This window comes from Hyalella azteca, unplaced genomic scaffold (assembly GCF_000764305.2).
Source record: "Hyalella azteca isolate HAZT.00-mixed unplaced genomic scaffold, Hazt_2.0.2 contig385, whole genome shotgun sequence".
In the NCBI taxonomy this organism is placed as follows: Eukaryota; Metazoa; Arthropoda; class Malacostraca; order Amphipoda; family Hyalellidae; genus Hyalella; species Hyalella azteca.
The window spans coordinates 122,825-142,625 of record NW_025930738.1 but is presented as its reverse complement, the minus strand read 5'-3'; the positions used below and the strand labels follow the sequence as shown (position 1 = coordinate 142,625).

Sequence of the window (19,801 nt, the reverse complement as noted above, 5' to 3'; positions counted from 1 at the left end):
AAAAACGAAAAGTGGTCTAAGTTACCCCGCCGGTCTAAGTTACCCCATTTTACGGTATGGGTTTTTAAGCCCAAAGCGTCGCCAACCATTTTCAAGATTGCCAGGTAATTTTTAATGAAAAGCCATTTACGCTGAGTAATGAATAACTATTTACAAGCCACAAACTTATTTACAAGGTTGCATGCACGTGTTACCCCAAATAACTAATTTTACCCTAAAAACAGTCCAATTGTACAGCAAGTGTCAACTGAACTTGTGATAATGCAGTCTGACCGCTCTAATGTAACCACAACTACACAATCGTAAACTTGTTTAAATTTTTTGGGCAGGAACTCATCGCAACTGATTTCCGGACAAGATTTACTGCATCCTGATCCATCCAACGTACCAAAAACCTTACTTTTTTCTAAATAGTTGGCCAAAGACTGACAAATATATTAAATGCAAGAATTTCAATCTAAATGTGGTGGCAAGATCTTCTGAAGGCGTAAATTTTGCTACTGAAGCGTTGCCAAAGATCTTGCAATATTCATCCACTCTCTGCACAGTGGGGTCTGTCCATAGATTGCTATTTCTATGCATTGTATATGGCAGATATCAGACATCTAATATGAATTTTGGGATAGGTACAATTTTTTTAGGATAGCATAATTTCAATGCTTGTAAGAAAGCTGCTTCAATAAATTTTTCCATGTTTTTGTTTGATAACTACATTTATAATCCAATAGTTTTTGCCTAACTTTAATTTTAACAATTTGACATTTCAAACGTAGCGAGAATGCAGTTTTAGAGATTGCTAAGCTTAAGTGAAAGTGGCATTCCACCAGTCAGTCTTCTCAGTCTTGCTGATTTATATGTTTAGCCTTGCTTTTGCAAGGTATTTTTTGGATTCCATAACAATATAAACAATTTTTGACCATTTTGATAAATTTGTTTAAAATGTTTACCTTTCACTATATTTTTATGTTCTAAAGTTTAAATTTGACCATAATCCAAAATCCAAATTAACACCTGTCAAGATTTACTACTCTATGCTTGTTTTATGGTTAAAAACTGAGATTAATTTGAGTATGTTATATTTATGATTAGTTTTATGGTAAAATATGACATACTGAAGCTATGAGATTCTGCAAGCTTCATGAGAGTCAGCTTCATAAGTATACCAGCATATTACTGCAGTGCACAAGTGACAGTCTTCCTTTATCTTGTTTACATTTAGTGGAGGATATTACCGGTATGTGTGTGGCTGTGGGTGCCTGTATTTTACATGTGTGTGGCTGTGGGTGACTGTATTTTACATGTGTGTGGCTGTGGGTGCCTGTATTTTACATGTGTGTGGCTGTGGGTGATGTTATTTTCCTGAGATGTGCTGCTGCAGCGGTGTGTTTGAAGGCCACCAAACTCTAGGCTTCAATGAATTTGTGTCAATTTTTCTTACTAACCTATTGTATACATAATGAAATAACGAATAGTTAATTGGCAGTATAATTCTTATAAATTATGGCTGATTTTAGAAAATAGACAGTACACAAATGTTCTACCGTACTATAAATACACTCATTGTAATTTTCAGTGTCATTGCATAAACTCTGCATTGTTTTTTATTCCAGGTTAAAGCATATGGGAACACAGTTGTTTGTTGCTGTTCTCTATTATCCAGCTCTCTTAGTAATATCTGAAGCTCTCTGTTAACTTTGATCTCATATTTTTAGTTTTATTAATATAACATTTATGTATGCTGTTAGTTATAATTAGGTTTCTTCAAGTTTTGTTAATTTACTATTTTCCCCTGATGATTGTACAAACTCAAATGAAGTGCCACCAAAGTTTACCCTGAAGTGCCACCCAATTTTACCCTGAAGTGCCACCCAATTTTACCCTGAAGTGCCACCCAATTTTACCCTGAAGTGCCACCCAATTTTACCCAGAAGTGCCATCCAAGTTTACCCCAAAGTGCCACCCAAGCTCCAATAACATTCCACCTTCTGCTGAGTTATCTAACCCGGGAACTACAGGATGTTGGATCCAAATGACAAGACTCCCATTGCCAACAAGGCCCAGGAGACCTCAGGTATGTGCTTGAAAATTTTTGGTTCTACTGCTTATTATTTACTAAAATCAAGTTTTACCACCTAAGTTCAGGTTCAAGGTTTTCTCATTCATTCTCAATTACCTTCTTAGGTTAAGCAAATATTAATGTTCATCAAGGTTTGATTTGGTTTTATGATAGGAAGACAGCAACTTTAATAGTAAACCTGTTCAGAAATATTCATAATGTTCTAAAAATTATCTATGAATTTCCCCTGAAAGATTTAAGACTTTTTTGAACTCTATTCAACAAATAGAACAAAATTTAGATAATGTGGCGCATAATGATGCTCCACTCTCAGCTAGTGGCCTAGGTAGTGACTGCGATGTACAGTTTTTTCGTACTTAACTTTGTTAATTACAGATAAGCTCCATACGGATCTTTCATACTTTCGTTACAATAAAATTTATGTAAAGGAGCTCGAGGTGTACGAGATGACATGCTGTTACGAGCTGCTAAGTGCGCTACCCTCAATATAAATTAAAACATACATGAACTACAGTGAACAAGCTGACCTACATCGCGTAGGGCGTATAGTGTGTTCCATAGAAGTGTTAGTATTGTTGAAGCTGACGTGACCTTGTTCCTGCTTGCCCATAAATCTCCAACCAAGCTTGCGTTTTCTATGCTAATGCATTGGACGTCGTGCGCCCTGGCTTGTTTTTTTTTAGATAATTTCTCCTGAGCTTGACACCTAAATATTCCATGCTTACTCGCCTTGAACTGTCCTTTCTCTAGTTGTCCATGACCCTCATTGCTTGCTAAAGCAGCTATATAAAACCCGACTTCTCCCATTGGAAACACTCTTAAGTGCCTCTTGCTCTGCATTGATTGCCGTCATCTCGGTCGACGTGAAGAGGATCTCGCGAAATTTGTAACCAAGGCGATTAGAATTTTCGTATAGTGTCCATCAGTGGAAATATAAATAAAATTAATTATATGGACTTTACACCTCTCGCCAAGCCTTAAATAGTGCGTTATGAAGCGAAAACATTACGCCAAAATCAGCCTAACGAAAGCGAAGTATGTGCTTCATAAATGTTGAATAAATATCTTGCAACGTTAAATATTTCTCCAGACGTTTAGTTTCGATGTCTCCTACAAATGGCAAACTGTTGTCAACGTAAATGTTTGATAAATGTCAAGCTTCGTACTTTGCGCATGTAAATTTCCGTATTCACTGTTTACTGACTGGCGTTATTACATGTGCTATTTAGAGGCCTGTATTATGGCTATCTCAATGACATTACCTTAAAAGCTACTTAATTCAAACAACGTCCTAGATGCTGGGTACTAGAGGCTCTCCTGAATATTATTAATAAATACTAAACAGGAAGTAATGACCTTCAGAACTAAGTGCTTTTGTAGTGGTAATTATATTATTCTACTTGGTCGTACGTGAGATTAACATCACAGTAAATAATGAAGACGTTGAACTATTGTGTTGGTATATCGTTCTCATATTCCTTTGGCCTCGACGTTATCTGTCACACCTGTGGATGACGGATGGATGTAATTCTTGCCCCTGGGCGCTCCGATCTTCCTGCTTCGCAACAGAAGCTCTTGCTCAACGTCGTAATAGCTTCCTGTGTTGAAGAATTCATGCAGTCGGTGAAACGTTATATGCTCATTTGTGAGCGCTCTAACGTTCCTCTCAAACGGACTATTTGTGGTGACACTTTCATTTAGATTTACCGATCTTTGTTTCAAAATTGTTTTATTGACGTCTTTCTCAACTCATTAATGCTTCTATTCAGATTGCACCACACGTTAATCAATGCAACCAAGGTCGCGTTGAACGTATTGTTAAGAACTTATCTTCAGCCTCGGGATTAATTAACATTATGTTAATCATATTAGATGAAGACGGGACCCGAGAAAAGCTAAATTAACAACTGTTATCTGTAATAAGCGAAGCTGTCGGAAGACACACTTATAGTAGATAATTGCTTTAAAAGTTTTATACTTTACCGATGCAGAATTTCGACTTCTATCAGGTAAGAAGTCCCCCCTTTCCCTCTCAGGGGGGGCTCCTGACGTGTGTCTTTACTCGTCAGAAGTCCTATGGGATTTCGCGCTCCTAGGGGGATTGTTCCTGAGCGCCCCACCGCTGAGCTCGCGGTGTCTGACTGCTGATCTCAGTTGTGGGGTTCCTTACGTTAGGTTGTTATGTAGGTAGGATTCCTTACGTTAAGTTATTATGTAGGTAGGATTCCTTACATTTCCCCTCTCTGTCTCTCTCGTGCGGGCGGCCGACGTCCCGTGTAAGCGACCTCTTGTTCGAGTGTCTTTGTCACTTCGTCTCTTTGAGATGCTAACGCTGCTTCTTTCGAACCAGCTTCAGCGGGCTGGACAATTGAGACCTTCTGCACCTTGTGGGCGATGATTAATCTGAAATTTCGAATAATTGAAACCTTCCGCCTCGTTGGCGACGTTTTATTTTGACCTCCGGTGCAAAATAGCTTGACCCTAGCAAACCATTATACTACTACTACTCATGTGAGAAGTAAAAAATAATAAATTCGGTGCATGGGATATATAAATTATGACAACTCACTGCGGCTGAAAGCATCTGATTGAAAGAATCTGGAATGTTGCGCTTCCAAATTCGATTCAGAGGCAGGCAATCAAAATCGTATCGTAACTGTCAATCATTGTCGGCTTTTCCAGGTAATCCCACTTATCGCAGGGAAGAATTCGGTTACTACATGTACTAAAACGAGTCTTGATAGTACATCCGGTCGACAGTTGGCCGATATAGTGAGCCAGTCTCAATGCAATATGCATGGCCGCGGCTTCTTATGCAGCGAAGCTTCCTTGTTCATCGAGCCTCTCATCTTCGTTGTGGTGACCTCGTGCCTGTATATACCGCGCATGTATGGCTTACTGATTGCATCTCACGCCGAGCTGACCGCCGTTACCTGAAGAGTCTCTTTTTAAGCTACGTACTCTAAATAACGGTGTCCTGGATTGAAGCGGAAATGCGTCTATGTTTAGTCTTTGTAAACAGCTTAAGCGACTGCATTGTATGAATGGTTCGAGTTTGTTGATTTTTGTGATGAATATTACAGCGAAATTCACATTTTCAGGTTTTTTATGCCTGAAATGTTTGTTGAAGGAATTACTGATTATGATGTCCGTCCTGGTTTTTCTATAGGTATTGCGTGTGTCGACTCGCCCATTTTATGCGCTGCAGTGACTGCGTGCATTGCGTCACTTGCCTATTAACCTTTTTTTACTGAAGTAAACTCTGGTTACCATGAATTTAGATATTAACATCCGTGTCCGCCAACGAGGGTTAATACACAACGTTCCAGGAATTTTGGCAACCTAGCATCCAACTTAAGATCTTATTAGTTTTTTCCCCGTAGTCACTGCGCAGTCACTTTTCCCCGCAGTTCCCCGAGCTGCGTTTATAGGGTCCCGGAAGGAGCTTAATTTAATTTTAATTCGTTTGCCATGTTTTTATAAAGCCAGTTTGCACTCAAGGTCAGGACGATTATTATGGGGAGATCGTTGTGAATGTCCAACGAATATCTCTAACAATGAATTATCCAAGCTTTATTTAAATAAATTACATTTCGAAATTTCAAATTTTCCTTTCGTTCTCTTTTAAGTGCATGTGCATTACTTGATTGCGTGACTATAACCTAATCTAAAATCTATGCATTTTAGTAGGAATTCAGGTATTGTGAGCATAAATATTGGCAATCGCACTTGCCATTTCTGTTATCATTTTTGTCCGTTTTTTTTTTTTGTTTCGTTTGTTTCATCAACCTTAAATTCGCTTCCGGAAACGCAAGTTAATCTCCGAAAGGAAGTCGCTATTTATCATTTTGTTATTGTAACGCCATAGTAAGGCCGTGCACGAGTCAGTCAGTCAGTCAGTGTATGTCTCTTTTGTGATGTTATTCTCTTCATTCAATATCCTATTATGATACGAAATATTTAAATAATTTTATTTAATGGCAACGGATGACCTTGAGAAATTTTTTCAAATCCCGGAATAGTCGTTCGATGGCTGACGCTGTAGGGCTGACCTGCTGGCACGATCTTCCTGCTATTGTCCAGGAATGTTTCCAGTAATTTTTTATATTACGTGCTACGTTGACCTAGAATGTTTCTGTTTTTTATATTAAATTTTTAACACTGGAGGCTCTGATCATGGATAGTAATACTTTTCGCTGTCGTAATGTTCGCATTTGAGTGCGGGGATTTTCTTTAGCTTGTGTCTATAGTTGACAAGTCGATTTTACCTGTAATATTTTCGTGTGTATATTTTTAAAAGTGATGTCCGAACAACATATTTTTTCGCTACCAACTGGTCAATGAAAGGGTTGCGGGTTGGCGTAGTGACTTAGGCATTTTTATACTCGAAAATAGGCGGATGGTCATTATGACTGCGTTATTCATTTAATTCTTGCACTTTCCGACTGACTATGACAGCGTTTTTTGCTCGAAAATAGGCGGATGGTCATTATGACTACGTTATTAATTTAATTCTTGCACTTTCCGACTGACTATGACGGCGTTTTTTGGCGTTTAGATAGACCATCGGTATAACGCAGTCTCATGCTTCAACGAGTTTGAGGCCTCTATGATGATCACGTAGGGGTCGAAGATGCAGCTTGGAATCAGTAGCTTCACGTTCCATCATAACCTGGTGGAACGATAAATAATCGTTCCATGGCATCCATCATCCTATCTCAGTGTTAGGTGGTGGCATGTGCAACTCAACTCGTTATCTTACAAGTCTGTACCTTCCCGCTTATCTCCTGACCCACATTAAACGCTGTATGTGTGGTAAGCTTTATTGTGTATCCGACACTCTTAAAGTGCATGTGCAGTGCTGAGGAAACCTGTCTACTTACCACGAAACTATAAATGCGTGCAAATTTTATAGCGTCTATCTATTATTGTTTCGATCTTTCTGTTTGCGCATTATATTTCAATTTTCAAATTTTCTTTTTGAAAATTTTCTTATTTCAAATTTTCTTCGTGGGATCGGGATGGTGACGGTCGCAAATTATATTAAATAAAACGCTAATTATCGTTAATGTAGCTGTTCATAACGGTGTGGTCCTTCGTGAAGGCCATTGTTACTGAAGTTGTACATGTGAGTAGAACTCTAAAACATCACATTGCGGAATGCACCATCTTTTTCAATGGAATTAGTATTCGGTGCATGTATGCTTCTGGAAGTAGTGTTATGTTCATCGTTGAATTTCTTGAGACAGAATAACTTTCTTGGGCTGCAATGTTTGAATGTTCCTCTTAGTATTGAGGTATTGTTTGCTCTGCACAGACTTACGCCTTCCAGTGTTAGAGCTTTAAGACGTGAGGGGGAGATTCCTATAGAAGAATTGTCTTGTTTACGACTCCGGGAAAATAAATAAAACCCGGATAAAATACGCCTGCTATTTGATGATCTAACTTCTGCAGCTAGTCTAAAGCAAGTTTTTCTTTCTTTGTTTTTGCGTTCGATTTTTTCTGATCGACTCTTCGTCTGTTATGTACAGAAATCGTTGTATAAATATTTGTTAAATTTTTTGTCATTAAACCGCACCGACTGCATATCGGGCCTGAATTGCTGAGCAGTGATATCAGTCGTCCTAACATAACATACTCTCGGTGAGTGCTGCTGCATTTTAACTCAAATCAATCAATTATTTTAATAAATAATCGTAGCCATTGATAACTCGTAGTTGATGACGCTGGATTTTGCCTGCAAGGAATGATGCTGCATCTTCAACCCCCTATACATGATCATCATAGAGGCAACAACCTCGCTGGAGCATGAGACTGCGTTACCGATGGTCTATCTATATTTATTATTTTGGAGAATTCGTCGGAACTTTTATTCCTTATATTTATCGTATTTGCAGTTTCATCTGAATAAAGTTTTGTTTTTTATGCCTAAGCAACGTGAAAGAACTTATTTGTGATCGAAACTATGAACAATGTGCAATTAACCATGTAAATGATGTTGTATGTCCATGTGAAGGTAAGTGCAAGTCACTATTGTCATTAGCATTGCCCCTGGGGACGTGATAGGCTATTTCGTCGGGAGTCAGACGCCGTGCGTTTTGTAGAAATGACTCTCAAATGACGTACCTATTACGCTAAAAAAAATTGATGAGTCGTATTGTCAAAATAGCGACACACTGTCTACGGGTAGCACTAATACGTCCTTTTTCCGTGGTCAATTTCCTTGTCAATTTGATCCAGACTTAAGGCCAATGTGCATTGATATTTGGACAGTGTTGTTAATTTCTCTGAGTGAATGTGCGGGCAACCTTGACGGAGGTCGAGTGCGTCAGGAACTACAAGGCTCAACAAACAGAAGTTGAACGTCTTAGGTGACATTTTAGCCCATTCTTTATTCCAGCCTCTACCCTTTATCTGGGTCTTATATGGCCCTCACCTTCTCCCTCAGGTTTACTTTGCAGTCGAAAAATAATTATTGTTCTTTAGAGATACTCGTAGATAATTTTGTAGTTTGTTTTTGCTATAGGATTTTTTTAGAAAGTTTGCTTTTCTCCATGTATTCGTTGAAATCAATTTTCGGACTTGACTAATATGTTCTAGTGAAATTAACTCCAATTTTTCTTCTGTAATTAGTACTACGTTACTTACAACCCTAGTCACTTCTTTTTGTGTGTGTCACTTCACTGCTGAAATAGGAGCACCGATTTCTATAACGCGATATTCAAAACGATAGCTTTAATGCTGATAAACGCTTATTTTTCTTAGCAAATTGGCCATCACACGCCAGCTACGGTATTTGCGTTTAAATATTGAGAGCTAACACATACAGACAAATTGAAAGCATCCTGATATTTTTTCTGTTCTCTAACTACATCAAGAACTGGTCGAAGATTGACTTGCGTCATGACTGTATTGATTGTATGCCGAAATTCATTCAGTCCTGTATTATGAGGCTGGCTTCATTTCTTCATGGAGATATCAATTAGTATCAATTTTAAAAAGACGCAGATTCGGTAAGGCAATGTCGATGCAGATAATCTGTGCTTTATTGGTACGTAAAGGATTTTTATGCCAATGTAATTATTTTCAATATTTCTACAGGCCATAACCCTGAAGACACATCCACTCGTGCTGCTGACGAAGACGAAGAAAATTCTGACTGCTTAAGCACAACTACCTCAACATCCGCCCTCACCGCCCTCAGCATCTCACAGTCCAACATCCCAGGGCACTCGGGCCTCTCCCTACTACCCTCTTCTTACAGCACAGATCCTTCTGGGGACCCTACAGAGCACGTCCCAACTCCAGTGGTTCCGAATCCTAGCGGGGTGTATGATAACCCTGCTGCAGATCTCGCCGAAACTCCTCCTTCTGTGACCAAGTTGCCCAAGTCTGATTCTGCTCCTCAGAGTCCGAGCAAGAGTACGGGTAATCTAGGAGACGTTCGCCCAATGCAAGCGTCAAATACGGCGCTTTTTGGTACCTCTATAGCTTCCACTTCGGTGTCACATTCTTCACCCAACAAATCTAGCTTTCCATCATCTAACTCCTGCTTGATGTCACAAAAATTTTCCGCTTCCGGGAATAATTCCGATTTTAACCCGATATTGTCTTCCTCTGGACCAACCAATGCACTTGTTGGAGCTTCTAATAATATTGGTCCTTCTGATGTTCATAACAGCGACAATAATGGCAATACCAACTACACTGAATCGGGTGTATCGGGTTCTATGTCCCTCAACGCTCTTCCTTCCTCTCTAAATTGCCTAGATACAGCACCCAGCAGTTTAAATGTAAACATATCTAACATCCCTTGTAGTACAGGCGGTTCAGGTTCTTCCACAGCCTTCCCTACTACTGGGATCACCCAAAACCCTGCCAGTACTAGCATAAGTACTAACACCACCGCCTCTTATGTTCCTACCAATTCTCACACTAACAACGGTCCGTGCTGTGGTACTAACGGCGGCCCCTCGAACGGTGTCAGCACAACAAGTCACAGCCGCTGCAGCAGTTGGGTGTCCGGTGGCCAAACGGTTGGTCACAGCAGAGGTGCCAGCACAGAGGGGTCGACCATCGACGCCTTCACCACAAGTGCCACGGACAGCAGACGCGGCACCTACAGCGAGGCTGGCACCTTGCCCATTGGGTCTTTTCCTGAAGGCAGTCTTGGTGGGCATGGCATGTGGTCTCACTTTCTGTCCTAGTCTTTTACCTTTCCGCGTTGTGATGCATGTCTTTGATTGCAAGATTTGTTTGAGGTCTCTTGGGGAATTGTTTTGTAAAACCCACAGCAGAGCTCGTAGAAACTGATAATTGGTCTCAGTTGTGGGTTCACGGTATTTATGTATTGGTACAATTCACTTTCCTTCTCCTTAATGGCGGCCAATGTTCCAGGCAAATGTTTCTAATTTACTTATTTTCTCTCTTTATTCTCTTTTTATCAATCCTTTCTCTATTGAGAACGATTGCTTATTAATAGTTTTGAATGTGAGGAAAATCGCTGGATACCTGAAGTGCTAGTACTTTCCAAGTAATTCGTATCCTCATCACTTTCTCTCTACTGAGTGTTTGGTTTAGGAACTTAATAAGGCTTCGCCACCTCAGGCATTCACTTCAACATTACGTCGGATTATTTCCATCCTGCTTTGAACTTCTGAACTTGGTGATTTTACCTCTTAGTATATGTCACAAACTTTCATCTTGTAGATCCTCGTATATAATCTTTTTTCATATCTGAATCTCTTATAATCCGAATATCTTATTATGCTCTCTGTTAATCAGAATTACCAATAATTTGAATTATTAATGCTTTGAAAATAATTTCAATGTGGGCCAGATACTGATTTTTGCTGTACTAACTTCTGTCTGTCGGTGCGGTCAACCCAACGAGTTCACTGTTAAGATAGAATTATTAAGAAGAAGCTTTAAATGTACAGTACTGAAAAAGAATCATGCACTTTGTCCTTGTTTGCAAATTGGAAACAAATGGAGTGGTGCATGAACGTCAACCTGATTTTTTTATTTCTACCAACGTGTGGGTTAGGTACTGCTGTAACTCGGCGTTAATATTAAAACAACGAAACGAAAAACCATTTGAAATTGGAAATAAATAATAACAGCATAGTTAATGACATGGGAATTAATCGGTAGCCGGTGTATACTAAATGCCCCGGGGTGGTTAATGTGCAGGAGGCACCATCATCGAAGAGGAGCATCCTCTGGACAGGCTAAGCGAGAAGAAACTCTCGAGTGAAGAGTCTTCCGCTGCTGGTCGCGACAATACAGCAAGTGGTCAGTGTATACCGTATGACCTAATATACCTACATGTAATGTAAAGGTAAATACTCAGTATACCGTACTGTAAATGACTTTTGCTGCATAAATTTTGTTGCCTCTGTTGAATATCACTGTTATAAAAATTCTGAGTAGGAGGAGTTGACCTGATGTATCATTTTTGGCCTGCTGTTGAACCTTTTGGGATCATATGCAAGAACATTAATTGACGAATAAGCAGAACGTTTAAAAGTTGCAGCGGTTTAAGTTAAGGAATGTTATAGAAATGTATTTTGAAACTAGACATAGCAATAATAGCAATTTGTCTCTGACATACTGTACACTTGCAGGTGGTAAGAGCAAAATTCTTCGTGGACTGTGCAGCCTCGGCTCGTGTTTAAAGGAGTGCCGCTGCTGCAGACCAGTCATGCAGAAGCACAACCCACTGCCCACCACCCCCACCAAGGGCGACCGCTTCAAATATGCCTTCACCTGCCCTCCGCACGGCAAGGTGGGTGCCATCTTTCGCAGGCCTTTACACTATAAATCAGTGGCTGCTTTATATTGCTTGTGACAGTCCTATTACTGGCGTATTTACCTTTACTGTGATAACACTGCTGATGTGTCGTGCTGACGTTACGTAGCAATGAACCTGACGCTGAACTATTTCATCTTACCGGGAATGTTGCTGAAAGTAGTGCGTATCATCAAATAATATAAAAAATAACACAGACTGTCATATACGTTGAAGCGTTCGCAAAGCTTTCGTTTGGAGCTGTGTCTATTGAATGTCTTGTGACCATTCGACCTACATGTCATGTTTTCGTTGCATGGAGTTAACTCTTTAACATTCTATTACGGCTAAATTCAAAATATTTATTGAAAGACTTGCCAGTTATTCAAGTCACTTGCAATTACCACAGTACCGTACGTAATACAGTTTGTATTCAATGCTAAGGCACACTGATTACCTAATTATTGTTGCAATAATAAATACTCAGGCCCTTTCATAGACTATTTGTATGCATGCAAAATGAGGCCCCGTGCTCACGATCAAAGTACCATATGAGTGAAAGCATTTTTACTGAAATGTTTGCCTCCCCTGTTATGAATTACTGGCTTCTTTTATCTCATGCCAGACAATGTTTATCCAACATGTTGTGATCACTTGAATTAGGGAAAGCTTTTATTTGTTACCAACTTTGCAGGCTTGCGGGTTACCTCCTCTGCTCGGGATGCTGCTGTCGGGGATAGCGCTGAGGAGCTTCCCGGGGATCAGGATCATTGGGGAGAGTCTCAATCCCAACTGGTCCGCCTCCATCAGGTTAGGCTTGGGGTTCAGGTCTCTTGTTGTCTTATTGATCAAGTCTTGTCTAACTGCTCTTTAAACTTGTTTAATATTATTAGTAATTTTCAATTTCCAGCCTTTGTTTATTATTTTAAGTGAGACTACTATGTTGTTTAAATCTCATTTAAACTTGTTTAATATTAATAATAATTTTTAAATTTCCAGCCTATGTTTATTATGTTGCGCGAGACTATTTTTATATCTGAGTGTATTTCAGGAGCCAAAATATCAACAGATTACATGACCTAAGGCTATAAGCTTTTCTCATGTTTTCCTCCTATTTGATGCACGTTTGTAAGCAATTGGTTGGTTATAAGCTTTGCCTTCTACCTCTCCTACGTTTAATTTATGTGTGATGCGTGAAGAAGATAGTTCTCTTATTGATGACATTCGACCCGTGAAGTCATATTTCCTTGCCTATTTCTCATGTTTTGACTTGTATCTCACATTCTCGTTTGAAAATGGTTGGCAAAATCGGTTTTCATTTAATTACAGTTGTTGCTTGTTTTTTCTTCCGGAACGTGTTGATGAAAACTCCTCTCATGTCTCAGGAACGTAGCGCTGGTGGTGATCCTGCTTCGGGCCGGTCTGGGCCTGGACCCTAAAGCACTCAAGGCCATGTCGCTCGTGGTCTTCAGACTCGCCTGTGTGCCCTGCCTCGTCGAGACCACGGTCGTCGCTGTCGTCTCGCACTTCCTCCTCGGCTTCCCTTGGCTTTGGGGCTTCATGCTTGGGTATGATGCTGATATGTTGTCCCTACTGTGTGACGCGTGCAGGACCGTGATTAAAGTTATGGGGCTTCATTCTTTGGTATAATGCCTAGCTATGGCATATGTAAGAGAACCTGATGTGTAAATGATTTGTATTATGATACATGATAATAATGTCAGGGATTCACTGTACACCTATTATGCATTTCATATTGTATCAACTTCTGCGCGTCAAGCAGAAGCATCACCAATTTCGTTGCTGAATTGTATTTGAAAGTGATAATTTTCCAGTACTACGCAATCAATAATTCCTCAGTGAAATTATTGATGAAATACACTTAAATACACTTTGATCACATTGTTCTTGTCTTGTCATTAGGAGAATTATTTATCATCTCTTCTTTTCTGAATAAATTAAATTGGCTCTAATTTGCATTTCATTAATAAACTGTTTTAACAATTCGATTCACTAGTGTTATGACCGATTACTAAGACATAGTTTAGTTCTAGGACCGTTTCAATGAATGTAATAGTTGAGAACCAACTGTACTGCTGCTGCAGTGGAGTAGGTACTTATTCTTTATTTTTAATAACATTTTACTCTGTTTTAGGTTTATTTTAGCGGCGGTGTCGCCGGCGGTGGTGGTGCCGTGCCTGCTGCAGTTGTCGCAGCAGGGCTACGGCGTCGACAAGGGCATCCCCACCCTCGTCATCGCTGCCGCCAGCATCGACGATGTTATCGCCATCTCAGGCTTTGGCGTGATGCTCGGCATGACTTTCTCTGAAGGTGAGTGGATTTTCTGATAGTGCTTACTTTAAAAAAAACCTGTGACTTGCAGTAAGAAAAAGTGACTTTCATTCAAATCGAGTAGCTTTAATTAAAGGCGAGATTAAAGATGTCTCAAGCACACGTATGCTTGGAAAATACTCTAGTATGTCTCTCGGCCTTATTTTTCCTTTTCCCAAATATTCTCATTCATTCTTTACCAGGATCGCTGGCGTGGCAAATTCTGCATGGGCCTCTCGAAGTGTTGATAGGCTTGTCCTACGGGGCCGTGATGGGCTTCATCTGCTGGATCCTGCCTAACAAACACCACCAGAGCTGCTCGTTGCTTCAGTTCGCGATGCTTTTCACAGCCGGGCTCTTGGCTCTCTTCGGCAGTCAGAGGGTTAGTGCAGTTTTTATGGGGGTGCCATAAAATGTGGTGTAATAACTTATTTCAGCAAACCAGCATCGAGATAAAACTGATGCTCTAAGACCTTAATAAACCGATTGACTGCGACACAGGCTTTCCAGGTAAATCTTATTGGATTTTTCTTGGTTTTAGATCGAATTCGGCGGCGCTGGAGCGCTGGCGGTGCTAAGCATGGCGTTCATTGCGGGCGTGGGGTTCAGGCGGCAGGGCTGGGGCGATGACGACAACCCCGTGGGGCAGCACTGCAACGTCGCCTGGGGCTACCTCCAGCCCATGCTGTTTGCCCTCATCGGCACGGAGATACAAGTGAATAACTTTAATAGTTGTGCGCGAACCAAGACTATTTCAATTTAGTTGTGCGCTAGCAAGGCTACAAAACTTAGCTCCAAAAACGTGCAATAATTATTTCATGAAATTATAATTTTGATTGAACTTAAGTTTTAGGTTATATGGCGCTTGTGATTGTAATTTCATTCGATTTAATTATAAAGCAGTTTTTTTGTGATTAGGCGCTGACATTTACTTGCGAAGTCGCGGCTGAATTAAGCCATCTGGAAGACGGTAGATTAACTGAAGAAGATGGGAAAACCAAAATAGAATCGTAAATCTTGTTGGAGGCGGTTTATGAAGGCTGTGTTCTTCAAGATTGTATAGATGATGCTTCTGCAGAGGACAGTGATTTTCGTTCTTGAGGTGCCTCTGACCAACCGTGAACGACTACCAAGAGATGCAACATCAAAGCCACTTTAGTCGTCGCCATATGTACGCTACCCGCTTTCAATAGAAAAGATCTATTTATAAACATAACTGAACGATAACTTAAAGCGAGATTGAAACTGCTTCTTAGTTGTTAGGTGGTAATCGACCCATACAAATTGTTGTTCTGACTAGTATTGTACGGTTTTCATTGAGGTGCGACGAGTTATCTGCCAAATGGCGAGTCTTGTGTCATTGACGATAATGGGAATTAAAGTTGTCATGATTAGGCAATCATCTGTGATGTAGAAGGCGCTCCCCAGGCCGGAGGAGTAGTCCGGGCGGCAAGAGGTTGCCCGAGGAATGTTGAAATTGGCAATGCAGAGATAAGAGTCGTTAAGAGAGGTAATAACAGCCATCAGCTTCAGAGGCAAAGCTGTCCAGGATGACAGCTTCAGCTTGCGAGAGTGAAGCACGTCTTGGCACTCATGAATAATGCTGCCATCGGTCACCAGTTGTTTAGGGTTTTACTCGTTGCTTAGGGTAACACGTGCCCATGAGAATCTACCGCCACGTATTTATTTTTTGAGGGACGTAGTCAACTCCATTTCGCTGTGTTGTTCAACAACAATTGACGTTGAATTAATAGGACGCATGGCATGCAGTTGCCTCACAACTTTTTTTTATCTTGTATGATTTTGTCTTACTCTCAATCCCACGTATAAACGCTAAGAATGGTCGATCACTGTGTGCAGATTCTGAGTCTGGAGCTGGACACCATAGGGCTGGGGGTGGCGACGCTGTGCATCAGCCTGACGTGTCGCGTGGTGACGACCTTCTTCGTGGTGCTCGGCAGCGGCCTGAACATCAGGGAGCGATTCTTCGTCGCCCTCGCCTGGCTACCAAAAGCTACTGTCCAGGTTTTGACGTGTCGCGTGGTGACGACCTTCTTCGTGGTGCTCGGCAGCGGCCTGAACATCAGGGAGCGATTCTTCGTCGCCCTCGCCTGGCTACCGAAAGCTACTGTCCAGGTTCTTGACTTGAAACGTTATGTATTTCTTGAATGAAAAATTTTTTCCTTCGCTGTGTAGAGTTTTTCGAGTTTTATTTATTAGAATGGTCCGCTAAAGCTACAAATCAAACTGCGCTGACATGGATTGCAATAAAGTCATATCCGAAAATTAATTTTTCAGTCTGAAATGTTCTCACTACATTATTTTCCCCCAGGCTGCGATCGGCTCAACAGCGTTGGACTACGCCGTGCGAATCGGGGCTGGTGAACCTGAGATCGCTCTTGCCAAGCAGGTACTGTACTTTAAGTCCGTCACTGTATCCAGGATACCACTGGGCCCCAGATACCAGGATCCCGACACAGATACCAGAATCCTGCTGTGTTTGAGACAGTAGAATCATTGATTAGAAATTTACTAGCCCATAAAGTTCGGGTTGAAGAATATTTATTTAGGAGCTACAATTTCAAAAATTTCATATCTTCTCCATTTCTGTTGGTAATGAACTGTGGTCATCCTACGTGTTATTAGTTCTTTGTCTGATAAACAGTTTTCATCCAATGTTAGTGCTATTTTTTATGATATTAGTTCAGCTCTCATGCTATGCTCGTTGTAAGTGACACGACATTTTTTTTATGATCAATTAGCTAGAGATGCATTTGAACTATAGTAAAGCTGGTCATGATCTTTACAGCTGGTATCAAAGTTTCGGATAATGTAGTTTCGTCGTCATTCGAATCTCAAACAAGTTGTGGTTTAATTTCATTAACTACCATGACGGTGCTGCAGGTGCTGACCATCGCTGTGCTGGTGATCTTGATCACGGCGCCCATCGGGGCCATCGCCATCATGACCTCCGCCCCCAGACTCCTGCAGCGTGCTCGTCAACCAGCACCCTCTGACACCGTCTAATCCATCACCTCTTAGTAACATCCTATTTCCAGATCGCAAAGATTGATTGACGATAAATCTTCTACCTTAACAACAACTAATTTCAATAGTAATTCTTTTTTTTACTGTGTTTCGGTTGATACTTTTCATCTTAGGTATTGTCATTGCACGGATTTTTATTCGAGCTTTTAATTTTTATGGGACGACTTTTGTATGGTGATTTACATTGCGTTATGCGCCGTTTTAAATCTCATTACGTTCTGGCCCCGTGTTCTTACCGACGGGCAGAAACGATGTAAATCTTATAGCATTTTTTTAATGTTCAAATTATGATTGTCCTAATTTTTGAGTGTCTCCAAAACTAGAATCTTCTGCTCCAGGCAGCAGTGAGTTCCTTATTGAAAACTATCCGATTTTATTCTGAGCTACGTTGGTTTCCACTTCATTGATGTTCTCTATTTTGCTATGAACGTTTTCTAACTGTCACTTGTAACGAGTAGTGTGTTCTCTAGTAACTCTCGGGTTGTGTTATCAGTATTACTGATACGAGCCTTCAAAACAAATATGAAGGCTATTTTTAATATACGTCGGCAAAGATTGCCGCATTGCGGATTCTCTACGCTATTTCTCAAGCAGATGATGCCCTGGATTTTTGTACCACATTTAAAACAAGTATTTAAGTACGGCATTAATTTGATATTTAGTTAGCCAGAGATGTTCAAGCGTCATCGCACTTGATTTCAAATCAATAAAGTTTTCCCCTGACTATCTTAGTTTGCTTTAAGAGTTTAGCTTCGTTGAATTATCTTAAGTGAGGATAATCTGAAACTTGTTTGATATTACATATGCACTTATCGATCTTATATTGTGGATATATTTGAATTTAACCTGTGATATGTTTTTTTCGTTGACCGGGATACCTATTTATTTATTCTGGTAGGTCTGCGTTTTGTATATTTGTTCGAGCCTGTTTATCTCATTCATTAATGGAGTAGCCTTGCTCAGGGAGTGAAGAAAATGAATGTTCATTAACATGTGTCCATGTAATTATCACGTCTATGGATAGTGTGACGCTGAATCTATTGATTATATTTAGCTAAATTTTTCATCGTAAGCTTCATTTCGTCCGCTGAAAGCTCATTTCGTGAACTTATGGAATTGTTTTTTAGTGTAAATTGTATGAATGTATAGAGATGAACTTAAAAAAGCGTATAATATATAATAATCACTATTTCAGGAACTACGGTACTTAAATAGCTTCACATGGAAGAATGGTGGGACGTGTCGTGTCTTGATCTTTTTCATTCTTAAATTTCACTTTAGATGTTTTTGTCCCTGTGAAATTTTAATAGATTTCGTTTATTTTCTACTAATATTCAACCACTGAACTTTACAAACAAACAAATTGGGCAGTTATGACGAGCTTGGCTCGATATTATTATTTATAAGGGGCAATATTATTTAGGTATCTCATGGTGCCAGTATGAAAGGTTCTCCCATTCGAGCGCTGCTCATGGGCCCTATTTTACGCTGTGCATGTCAGTAGACGCATTTGCTGCGTCTCTTAGCGACTCGGAGTTTGTCATGTCCACTGAATTTCCGGCCAAATTTGTCTACTTTTTCCTCGTGCCTGTTTCTACTTTTGGTTGTACCAGATGCGTATGGTTGTGTTTGGTTGTGCTTAGTACCCATACCTAATTACGCTTACTGCTCATATTTAATTAGGCTTACTTCTAATACTTAGTTTTGCTTACGGGCTCGTACTAAGTTTCGCTTTATGGGCTTTAACGTGTATGTATGTTTAGTTACGCCCAGTGCCTGAACTTAGTTCCGCTTAGTGCCTGCGTACTTGGATTTTCCTAGTGCAATTACCTTAGTGATCATTAATAGTTTTGTTATTTGCTTATGCTTAGTGTTTTTTTTGTTGTACTTATTTTAGCTTTATACCTATGGCTATTACATTAGTACTATTATTCTTACAAACGCCACAAATATTTATAAGTTATTCTTTGCCAGCAGCCTTAATATTGGCTTTCTCTTAACATCAATACTAAGAGGCTCGGTATAAACCAATTGTAATCACAAAATCTTTTCCCTCTCTCAAAACAAACTGCTGCCGCTGGCCGTTGTCTTAAATTTTTCGTGATAAGAAGCTTTCGTTGAAATTTAGGTTTTACCTCTGCTTTAAATGTTTTATATCATAATAAATAATGTTCAATACCAAAATAGCATGTCGCAAAATACATGAGTTTATTATTTGTAATATTTTTGTTGTAATAAATCGTCCATGTACAACACTGATGATCCGGCCAAACTATGGACCTCAACCGCGGTTGAATCCAAGTCATGTGATGCTGGATTGATCGCATCGCGGTGCCCATGAATACAATTTAGAATCAAATGAACCAATCCTGTAATAACCCTTTCGTATTGGTTACATTAACCTTTAGGTACGAATATCATTGACGATGGTTAATATATCTGTTGATAAAGTTGTAATACTTAGTTGTAAGGACACGTTAACAAATGACGAACATAGTTGACTTTTTTGGCAGACAGAATTTTTCTGTTATTTTCGCGATGGCGAACTCGCTGAT

General features: G+C 40.0%; 1 protein-coding gene across 1 annotated transcript; it reads left to right on the top strand.

Moving 5' to 3' along the window:
* Positions 1 to 1,615: 1,615 nt before the first annotated feature.
* On the top strand, positions 1,616 to 19,118 carry LOC108673680. Its single transcript, XM_047879627.1, has 12 exons — positions 1,616 to 2,071; positions 9,179 to 10,249; positions 11,270 to 11,371; positions 11,704 to 11,864; positions 12,562 to 12,677; positions 13,253 to 13,435; positions 14,023 to 14,198; positions 14,402 to 14,580; positions 14,740 to 14,913; positions 16,059 to 16,223; positions 16,531 to 16,608; positions 17,103 to 19,118. The coding sequence occupies exons 1-12, from the start codon at positions 2,017 to 2,019 to the stop codon at positions 17,223 to 17,225; spliced, it is 2,583 nt and encodes an 860-aa protein (XP_047735583.1). The 5' UTR covers positions 1,616 to 2,016; the 3' UTR covers positions 17,226 to 19,118.
* Positions 19,119 to 19,801: the final 683 nt, after the last annotated feature.